We start from the raw sequence: 11,960 nt of genomic DNA on the forward strand, positions 1-11,960 counted from the left end.
TGATCATGATGAATAATCCTTTTAATGTGTTTTTTAATCCAATTTGTTAGTATTTTTAAAAGATTTTTTACATCTATGTTCATCAGCGATATTGGCCTGTAGTTTTCCTTTGCTGTTGTGTCTATTTGTTTTTTATATCTGGGTGAAATAGGCCTCACAGAATGAGTTTGGGAGCATCCCCTTCTCCTTGATTTTTTGGAATAGTGGTAGTAGGATTATTATTAGTTCTTCAAATGCTTGGAAGAATTCAGCAATGAAGCTTCGAGTCCTGGGCTTTTCTTTGATGGGACACTTTTTATCACTGCTTCTGTCTTGTTATATTTTATTGGTTTATTCAGGTTTTGAATTTTTTTCTTGGTTCATTCATGGTAGGTTTTACATGTCTAGGAATTTATCCATTTCTTCTGGGTTTTCCAATGTATTGTCATATTGTGGCTCATACTAGTCTCTAATGATCCTTTGGATTTCTGTAATATCAGTTGTAATGCCACCTCTTTCATCTCTTATTTTATTTGAGTTTTCCATCTTTTATTTCTTAATCTGGCTAAAGGTATGTCAATTTTGTTTATCTTTTCAACAAAACAACTTCTTGTTTTATTAATATTTTCTCCTTTTTTCGTTTAAATTTCATTTATTTCTCCACTAATCTTTATTTTTTGTTTTCCTTTACTAATTTTAGATTTGGTTTGCTCTTGTTTTTCTAGTTCTTTGAGATGCACAATTAGGTTGTTTAATTTAAGCTTTTCTACTTATTTGATGTAGGCACTTATTCCTATAAACTTTCCTCCAATTTCTGCTTTTGCCCTATCTCATAGGTTTCTTTTTTTTGGCCGGGCCTGGGTTTGAACCCACCACCTCCAGCATATGGGGCTGGCGACCTACCCTTTTGAGCCACAGGTGCCACCCCATATCTCATAGGTTTGCTGTGGGTTTTTTTCCCCTTCTATTCCAAGAAATATTAAAATTTCCTTCTTAATCTCTTCATTGACCCATTGGTCATTTAAGAGCATATTGTTTATTTTCCATTTGTTTTTTATAGTTTCCAGTATTTCTCTTGTTATTGATTTGACTTCTAGTTTTATTCTGTTACAGTCAGAGAAAGTAGTTGAGTTGATTTCCATTTTTTTGAAATTTTTAAGATGTCTTTTGTGGCCTAACATACTGTCTGTCCTTTGGAATGATCTATGACCTGAGGAGAAGAATGTGAATTCTGCAGCTGTTGGATGAAGTGTTCTGTGGTTATATATTAGATCTTTTCGTTCTGTTGTGTGGGTTAATTCCAGTGTTGCTTTGTTGATTTTCTCTCTGGGTGATGTGTCCAGGACTGAAAGTGGAGTGTTGAAGTCTTCAACAGCTACTGTACTAGAGTCCATCTCTCACGTTAGCTCTGATAATATTTGCACTATGTTTTAGGGTGCTTCAGTGTTGGGTGTGTATATGCGTAGAATTGTTATGTCCTTTTGCTGAATTGATCCCTTTATCATTATACAATGATATTTTTATCTCTTTTTACAGTTTTTGTTTGTCTTGAAATCTATTTTCTCTAATACAGTATAGCTTCTTCTGTTTTTTTATGGTTTCCATTTCGTGGAATATTTTTCCAAACTCTTTAGTTTTGGTTTGTATGTGTCTTTGTATGTTCGATGAGTTTCTTAAAGACAATATATGGGTAAGTCTTATTAATTTTAATCTGTTCAGCCACTTTTTGTCTTTTGATTGGAGAGTTTAATCCATTCACATTCAGTGAGGTGTAGGTAAGAATTTACTACTCTCATGTTGTTATTTGATTTCTGGCTGTTTTGTGATTTTTCCTTTTGCTCGTCTCTTTCCTTTTTTTCCTTTTTCTCCTCTATGTTCCTTTGTTAAAAGCAACTGTCTTTGGGAGTGTGTTTCACCTTTTGCTTTTTAGTTTTTGTGTATCTGCTGTAGTTTTTGTTTTGTTTTGTTTTGTTTGACTGAGGTTATCTAGAGGCTTACCAAAAGGATTTTATAACTAATAAAAATAACTTTTAAAAAACTTTTAAAAATAAGATGTCTTCTTACAAACAAATAAGCATAGAGAAATATAATAGAAATTCTTTCCTCTTTACTTTTTAATTTTTTAATGTTTTCAGTAATCTTTCTTTACTAGCAAGCTCTCAAAAACTGTAATTTGATTTTTTTTTTAGTCTTCCTTCTCAAGATATAAGCAGTTTATACAGCACATTTATAGCTGTAATGTATTCTGAATTTCTATTCTTACTGTTATTTGTGTGCTTTATACCTTCAGATAATTTCTTATTATTCATTGATGCCTCTTTCTTTCATATTAAAGAACACGTTTTAGCATTTCTTGTAGGACAGATCTGGTGTTGATGAAATCCCTGTTTTTGTTGTTGTTTGGTTGCTTGCTTGTTTTATCCTGGGAAAGTCTTTATTTCTCTTTAATGTTTGAAGGATATTTTTGCAGGATATAATATTCTAGAGTTAAGGTTATTCTCCATTAGCATTTTGAATATGTCATGCTACTCTGTCCTGGCCTGTAAGGTTTTCACTATTTCCCCACATCTTGGGGCTTTTTTATATGTTATTTTTTTCTTTTTACTTGCCTCTCTTAAGATTTTATTTTTTTTAACCTGTGACCGCTGGAAGCTTGATTATTAAGTTCCTTGAGATACTATGGTTGGGGTTAAATTTGTTGGGTGTTCTATAGCTTTCTTGTACCTGATATCTTTCCCTAGGTTTGGAATTTTCTTTGTCATTCTTTTTTAATGAACTTTCTACACAGTCTATCCTCTATCCCTATTTAAGGCCAATAACACTTAGATTTTTCCTTTAAGGCTATTGTCTATATTTTGTAGGTATGCGGCATTCTTTTTTATTCTCTGTTTTTCTCTTCTATTTTGAAATAGCCTATTATCAAGCTCACTAATTCTTTCCTTTGGTTGATCAATTCTGCTGTTGAGACACTGATTAATTTCTTAGTTTGTCAAGTGAATTTTACAGCCTCAGAATTTCTGCCTTTTTAAAAATTATTTCAACCTCTATGCTACATTTGTCTGCTATGCTTATGAATTCCTTCTCTGTGTGATCTTGAAGCATTGAGCCTCTTTAGGACACATATTTTGAATTTTTCGTCTAAAAGCTCACATGTTTCTATCACTATAGGATTTGTCACTGGTACCTTTATTTAGTTTATTATATGAGATTATTATTTTTCTTTTTTTTTTTCCTTTGGATATTCTTGATGATTATGGATATCTGTCAATGTCTGAGCATTGAAGACTTAGGTATTTATTTTAATCTTTCCAGTCTGAATTTGTTTGTACCAGTTCTTCTTGAGAAAACTTTCCAGATATTCAAAGGGAATTGAGTGCTGTGAGTCTAGATCTTTGGTCATTGTAGCCATAACAGCATAGGGGGTGTCCCAAGCCCAGTAATGATATGATTCTTGCAGACTCCTGGTGCCATCTTGGTGGACTTGGGTAAGATATGGGAGAATTCCATGGGTTACTCTGTAAAGTCTATTTTTCTCTTCCATCACTTTCTGTGCTAGGCTGCTGGAGTTGCAGGAGCAGTGACATGTATTCCTTTGTGGCCACTCCAGCTAGGACTGTTTCAGATCACACCTGAAGCAAACCCATTCTCTTTAAAAGCCCATGGTGATTACTTCCTAGCTACTTCTGATGTTTGTTCCAAGTCCAAGGGCTATTTAATCACCAAGTGGTGAATCTTGTTAGAACTGAGTCCTTCCTTTAAGGGAAACATATTTTCTTCTGGGCCGGAATGGATCTCGAAATGCCATGAAGGAACTAAGACCTGGATTCAGTTGTGCTTTGTACTCTACTGTGGCTAAGATGGTACCCAAGTTGCCAAACAAAGTCCTCTGAAATCTTCCCTTTCTTTTCCCCAAGTGAAAGAATATTCCCTAGGTCATACTGCCTGTATTTGGGGAGAGGCGAGTGACACAGGCACTTGACTTGGCCACCACCACTGGTGTCTCACAGGGTTTGTGAACTCCAAGTCCTGCAGCTCTGAGCCAACACAGCTGTAAGAATTGCCCAAGGCCTGAAGCCTCTGTGGCTTGACTGCCTTACATAATTATTCCAGGCCCCAGTCCACTTTTTGTTGGCTGGTAGTGAGGCTGGCCAAAACAAGTTTCTGGGTGGGAATGATTTCCCTCCGGCAGGGCTAGTCTAAATGCTCTCTTCATGGGTACTGTGCCATGTTCCCCTGATGGCCCTGAGTTTCAATTCAAAGCTCCATGATTATTTTGCTATCCCTCCACTGGGCACACAGAGAATGTCCACTCAGCGTGGTGGTACAGCACTGCTGGGGATGGAGAAGTAGGCATGTTGGAAATGTGAGATTGTCTTTTCTACCCTCTTCAGTACCTTTTTCCTTGTTGTTAATGTTAAAATCAGGTTGTATGATTGCTCACTTGATTTTTGGTTCTTCTAATGGTGCTTGCTTGTGTGGATAGTTGTTGAATTAGGTGTTCGTGCAGAGAGACAATTGCTTGAGGTTTCCATTTGGCAATATTGTTCTTGGAATGTTCTCTTAATTGCAGATACCAGCCCAATAATGGCCATTTTTTTGATAAGCCCACATTCATGGCCCTGCTGTCTTGGGCTGTGTTATCTAGAGTCATTTCCCCAAATTTATCATGACAGTTTATAATATTTTATTCATATAATGAGCCAAATACAAGTTTATTCATGATGCAAAATACTTCAATGAAGGTTATGTGCTGAGCCTTTTTGAAAGTGAGCAATCAGAATGCATTCTTTGTCTTACATTGTGGGTTTTGAAAAATGAAACAACTAAATGAAGTCTAGGAAAATTAGCCATTTGTAAGAATGGCATTCAGGAGATAATAGATTTTGAAAGAAATGAGGAAGGAAATGATATGTAGAAATGATCATACTTAATATGTTGCCATTTGATGCTTATATTCTTTATGTCACAGCAATTTGGTAGGAAACCACAAAACCAACAGAAATCCTATTATATAAATGAGTTATTTACCCAAATCTGTGAATAATATAGTGCTTTCTTTTTGGCAGAAGATAATTGGAGAAAAATATCATGCACTGAATTCAAGACTGCACATTGGACGTCCTCGATGGAAACTTCTGTTTGATGAAATAGCAAAATGTAACAGAGGGTAAGTATATTGTATCTGGTAAAATTTAACATGTGGCTAATGATTAAATTAAAGTATTTCCAAATTATTGCATGGAGTTTTCAAAGACGACCACCAACAGTGGATTTACAAATTACCAAGTCACTTAAATACTCTGTCACTGTCAAAGGAGAAAGCTAAGCTGGTATTGCAATGCCAAATAATTAAAATGTGGCTTAGAAATAGTCTATAATGTATATATGAACTAGCCTCTTCTACTTGTTTATAAATTTTTGTAGACCCATGTTGAAAATGGTATTCATTACTGTAGCATACATCAGGTGATCATGGGAAAGTTTTTCAAAATCATGTTGTTAAGGGAACTTCACAAATAATTCTAACAATGAATGCATTTAAAAATCAAATCTTTGCACCTTTTCAGCAGAATGTATACCCTTAAGAGAACTCTTCATTATAATATAGTCTTTAAACTAGGAGTACTTCCACATACAAATTTTTTGAAAATACAATTTTGTAAAGAATCTTGATTTTATGGACTATGTGTCTGTGATCTGAAGAAATTACTATTCAAGGAAAATCAGTCATTTTACAGCACAGACTTTATCTTTTGTAAACTTACCAGAATGTGGGGCAATGATCTATGAGAAAAAATAGAATTTGAAAGCTATATACCCATTCATATATTTTTAAATTTACATCTAAATAGTTTCATCATAGCTTCAGAAGATGTAATTTCTAACATAGTGGAGATGTCATTGTTTTATAATTAAAGTAATTCCTTTATTTATTTATATTAATTACTAGTTTATATACTAGTATATACTAGAATATAAATATCATGTCTATGTGATACCAACCTCATTTATTATAAACATACACAAACAAGCTCTTCCTTTAGCAGTTGGAAATGGAAATTTTACATTATTCTTATTTTTCCTTGATCTTAAATTTTTATTCCATTTATGCATAGTATTTTATCAAAATTCAATACATTTTTATGTTTAGACTACCTGTACTTTCATTGCTAAACTATACTTCTGCTATAAGAATAAGTTTCAAAAAGTCTATTTCATTTTTAAAACTTTCTGTGAATATAAGGTTTGAATATTAATGTTTACTTCTGTCTTGAGTTATTACAATTATTAGCATATAGTTGATCACTTTATAATTGTTGAAGTATATTTTGGTAAATATCAAAGGATATTTGATTATAAATGTCATGGCCAGCTTAAGTAGATTTTATTAAAAACCAAATTTATGAAGTCATGAAAGGTTATTATTTATTGACAGAATCACTGATTCAGGATGTCCCCTGAAAAGATTTTGTTTCAGAAATTATGGAATGGTGCCTGAGAAGGAAAATATAAAAAAGGAATAAAGTTACCTTTGTCGTTCAGATTATAGCCATGTTTGAAACCACTTCTGTAATCTTTCTCTTTCCTTAATGAAATAGTTTTGAGACGAAGAGGGAAGCATTTTTACTAAGTAGAGGTCCTTTATAATATTCAAGGAGCCAGTTAAGATGAACTTCAGGAAAAAAAGTCTGAATTCCTTTCCCATCTTTCTGTAGTGTCACCCATTTTAGATGAGATGATCTTATTATACTCACCTGGCTCTTGCTATGCACCCCTCAGCTATTAATGTTTCTCTTTAATAGAATTTACTAACCTCTGATAAGAAATTTTTTATTCATTTTCATAGTATATTGCTGAAAACTTTGATGATTTCTTTGCTTAATTCTGAAACCAAATCCCCAAACATGAGAGCATCATTAATGGGTTGGAATTGTTGGTTCCTTCAGATAATTCTTTTTTTTTTTTTTATTAAATCATAGCTGTGTACATTATGCAATCATGGGGTACAATGTGCTAGTTTTACACACAATCTGAAATGTTTTCATCAAACTGGTCAGCATAGCCTTCATGGCATTTTCATAGTTATTGTGTTAAGACATTTATATTGTTTCTACACCTAGTAAATTTCACATGTGCCCTTGTAAGATGCACTGTAGGTGTGGTTCCACCAACTACTCACCCTCCACCCATCCCCTCCTCTCCTCCCCTCCCTCTCTCCTTTCCCCTTCTTGGACTATAATTGGGTTATAGCTTCCATAAGAAAGCTATAAATTGGTTTCATATTAAGATTGAATACACTGGATACTTTTTCTTCCATTCTTAAGATACTTTGCTAAGAACAATATATTCAACTGTATTCATGTAAACATGTAAGAGGTAAAGTCTCCATCCTTCTTTAAGTCTGCATAATATTCCATGGTATACATATACGACAATTTATTGATCCATTCTCTACTAGGTATATATCCAGAAGACCTTCAGAGAATTCTTAAGAATTCCCATTTGTTATATGGTTCATGTTTTAGTGCAATCTAGTGTATTTTTTTTTTTTTTTGGTGTTTTGTTCTTTTTATGGAGACAGAGAGGTAGTTTAAGAAGAGCAAATGTGCACCACTTGCTGTTGACATTTCCTACAACACTTTTGCTTCATGCATTTGCTGGGGCAGCCACCTGAAATGTATTATATTTTTAAAGGAATTTTATTTTATTTTATTTTGAGGCAAAGTCTCAAGTTGTTGCCCTGGGTAGAGTGCAGTGGCATCACAGCTCACAGCAACCTCTAACTCTTGGGCTTAAGCAATGTCTTCCACATAGCTGGGACTACAGGCATGCACCACAATGCTGGCCTATTTTTTAGTTGCAGTTGTCATTGTTGCTTAACAGGCCCAGGCTAGGTTTGAACCTACCACCGTAGGTGTATGTGGCCAGAACCCTACCCACTGAACTATGGGCATTGCCTAAAGAATTTTTAAATAGCGTACTTAGGAAAAGAATTAATCAACATCTTAAGGTCTCATTAACTGGACAAAAAGCACTATTCGAATGGAAGGTTTCATTTAAGAAGCAGCATTTTGGTTAATCTCAAAGAACAAATGGAGATAAATTTTGGGAAGAGAGACATATAAATCAAACTTTTTAATACTGTATGTTGGGCAACACTTTTTAATTTTCAGAAAGTGGTTAGGTATTAAATCAGTAGGCATTATTAATTTAGTATACTCTGCAGAATACAAAGGAAGCTTTTATAAGTTTGTGTGTGTGTATTTATGAAAGTATATGTAAACAATATATGTATTTTATGTACATATGTACATATATACATACATATTTAAAATGTAAGCCTTAATTTTGGGGCCAAAATTGAATTTATAGTATATAATTCTTCAGCTTACTTTTAAATGATGAACTCATATAGTGACCATAGGTAATTCATACCTCACGGTATTCTGAAATATGGATAACATGACCATTACTACCCTAATTATGGACATTTAGTTTACCTCTAGTTCTTTACTGTTACAAAGAGATCTGTGGTAATTATCTTTGTATGCTTGCTTTTGCAAATTAAAGTATTGTAATAACTAAGGATCTCTGAAGTATAATAGCTGGCTCAAACAATTTGCATATTTAGGTTCTACTCTTCTGTTGGGTGGGGACTCAGAAGGAGCTCATCTTGTGGGTTGGAGAAAGATTTCTCACACCAGGAGTAAAATAGTTTTGGAAAGAAACTATTTAATTTTCCTGAGAAATAAAGCAAAGAAAGAATAGAGAGAGGGAGGGAGGAAGATCTGGAAGAAGGGAGAAAGGAAGGGAGGGAGGGAGGAGGGGAGAAAATGAGGGAGGAGGAGGGAAGGAAGGAAGGAAGAAGAGGAGGGAGGGAGGGATACAAAGAGATAGACAAAAGGGAGGCATGAAGGAGTGCCGCCTCTGAGGAAAAGCTGCTGGATGTTTGTAAAGGGTAAAAATGGCTCTTTCTTTTTTTTTTCTTTACTTTAACAGACTGATAACAGAAATGGTGTAGCTGTTGCAGGTGCTTTTCATTATTTTTTTCTTGGTGTGGACAGCCTATCTGAATGCTTGAAACAGATATATTTCTGAGGTAGAGAGCTCTAGTGGGGAGCTCCCACCCCTACTATCAGCTTAGGGCTCTTCAAGGCTAAGAAATGGAAACTCTTAAGAGATAAGGTCTTTGACACTGGTGTTTAATTAAAACAAAGTAGTTGTTCTGAGGGTTTATTTCTCTTACTTTCAGTTAGTTTATTTTTCCTCTATTAGCTAGATTATTAGTAAAGCCACCTTTCATCTACCAAATCCAGGATGAATCAACTTAGGCTTTCTAGACATTTTTGATAGTGAATGCTTTTTTATATGACATTTTTAAATTCAGAAAATGAATTATGTAATGGTATTATTACATGATCATGAAGAGTGAACGAGGGCCAGGGTGAGTGGCTCACACCTATAATCTTAGCACTTTGGGAGACCAAGGTAGGTGGATAGCCTGAACTAGAGCAAGACCCCATCTCTATAAAATAGTGGGGAGTTGTGGCAGGCGCCTATAGTCCCAGCTACTTGGGAGGCTGAGGCAAGAGGATTGCTTGAGCCCAAGAGTTTGAGGTTACTGTGAGCTATGTGAGACAAAGTGAGACTCTATCTGACAAAAAAAAAAAAAAAAAAAGGAAAGAAAGAAAAGGAAAAAGGTGAAAGAGCTGTTGAAGTCTCCCTTCACCATTATTTTAGAAATGAAGAAGCTTTGACCCTAAAATATAATGATTTAACAAAAGCTTCTTACTGAAGGTTCATTGTGTTTAATAGCAGGGCATTTTCAGCTGGTTTCAAATTAAAAAATGGCAATTTTATTTTATTATATCCCTCTTTGGGAGAAGAGTGTGCAGTGAGGTGTTGCCAAAAACTCTTAAGTTCTCTGTGTGTGTCGCTGTAGAATGTTAACTATAATTTACTAAAACCATCAATAACTATTTTTTAAAACTTAAAGATATATTCCAAATATTACTATGCAAACCATTTAGTATATTATAATGTCAGAAATTTATTATAGCTAACCCAATTTAGTTTCCTATTATTTGGTATAAAACATGTATATCATATTTTAAGCTATTGAGTTCATATATTATGCAAAGGAAGAAAGAAAGATTGAACTTTATGTGACCTTTTTCATAGAGAATTACTATTCTGGGATTGGATGAAATGTTTGAAACTATGTCTTTATTTTGCTGCTTTGTAGCATTTTCCAAAAACAAAACAAAAAATATACAAATTAAGGACCTAGATTTTGACTTTCTCATATTTGCCCTTATGTCCCTGGGTTAAGTCACTCAAATTTTCTGGGTCCATAATACAAAGAGTGACTAAAGCTCTGTGAAGACTGTAAGTTCTCATTATATGAGATTTCACAGTTACAAATCTACATAGAAAAGCAAGTATTAATATAATAGGAAAATATAAACAAGTATATTAAACATTTGTGGAAATAGTTCCCAGCATCAACCCCTAGACAATGTTTAGCTTGTCTCTGAGCCTATCTCCACCCATCTCATCAAAGTTCTCATAGACAAATCTCCAAATGATTATTCGATTGCAGCAATCTGATGCAAACTTAGTACAAGTGGATTGCAAAAGGTAATTGCAGATCTTGAAAAAAGATTTAGGATTTCATTGAGTTAGTGAAAGTGACATTAAGAATTCTTCAATCACACCTAAAAAAGGATCATCAAGTTAAATTAATTAACATCTGTAAAGAAAATGTAAGAACAAAACAAAAGCCCATTATATCCCTTGATGCTTTAAAAACAATGATGTGATTATCAGGTATTTAAGAGGTGCCTTTAGAAAATTTGGAAAGCTTGCAAAACTAACTTTATAATTGTCCAACAAAGCTAAGCAAGAAAATAATGATATTTTATTGTCATCATACATATTGACAGAGAATATATAGGAAGAAACAAACAAATGGCTCACACTGTTTTCATTTTAATGAAAGTTATACGATAGTTTTAATAGTAACTCAAATTGTATTAAGTATAAGACCATGTATTTTCATATTTCTTTCTTATTTTATTCCTTCTGTTTATTTTGGATTTCAGTAGCTCTTTCTTTCCTAATTTTTTAAAGTGGAATCTTAAGTTATTGATTTAAGATCTTTATTTTCTAATAAAAATGTTTAATACAAAATTTTTCTCTAAACATTATATTAGCTACATCTTACAAATTGTGATATGATTTGTTTTCATTTTTATTCAGTTCAAAACATTTTTTAATTTTCCATGTTATATATATTTTTTGACTCATGGGTTATTTAGAAGTACACTGTTGTTTAAGAATACCTCTTTTCCCCTTCTCCCATTTTACAAGAAAGGCATATAAGATTCTAAAACTCACTGGGAATTGAATCTTCATACTGGAGGATCCGAGATGTACATGTAAAATAAATTTGTATGCATTTTCTTCCAAAATCATAAAAAATTGAAAAGCATATTTTTTAATCTCCAAATATGTCAGAATTTTCCAGATGTCTTTTTTGTTCTTGATTTCTAGTTCAATTGGGATTACTCTCTGTGATTTTAGTCAGATAAAATTTATTGACACCTGTGTTATTGCCTGGAATATGATCTGTCTTGGTGAATTTTCTACATGCATGTGAAAAAATCAATATTCCATCAATTTTAGATAGAGCATTCTGTGAATGTCCATTAGCTCCAATTAGTTGATAGTGATGTTCAAGTTTTCAATATACGTACTGAATTTCATTCTATTTTTGTATGAATTATTGAGAGAGGTGTGTTGAAATCAACTATAATTCAGGATTTATCTGCCTTTGAAGTTCTGTCAGGTTTTGCTTCATGTATATTGATTACTTGTAGCTTTTAGACCATTTACATTAATAAAATTATTGGGTTTAAATCTAGCAATTTACTATTTCTTTCTAATATTGCATTTGTTCTTTTTTTTTTTTTTTTTTT

General features: G+C 33.4%; 1 protein-coding gene across 3 annotated transcripts in view; it reads left to right on the forward strand.

Moving 5' to 3' along the window:
* NOX4 (NADPH oxidase 4) overlaps positions 1-11,960 on the forward strand; it is a 165,916-nt gene that overhangs the window by 148,988 nt on the left and 4,968 nt on the right. For all 3 annotated transcript variants that reach the window (XM_003780833.3, XM_003780834.2, XM_012801130.2), the window contains one exon: positions 5,046-5,146. In XM_003780833.3, the coding sequence (XP_003780881.1) occupies positions 5,046-5,146 (101 nt within the window). The remainder of the gene's footprint in view (positions 1-5,045; positions 5,147-11,960) is intronic.

This window comes from Otolemur garnettii, unplaced genomic scaffold, assembly GCF_000181295.1.
Source record: "Otolemur garnettii isolate 467f Iridium unplaced genomic scaffold, OtoGar3 scaffold00001, whole genome shotgun sequence".
Lineage (NCBI taxonomy): Eukaryota > Metazoa > Chordata > Mammalia > Primates > Galagidae > Otolemur > Otolemur garnettii.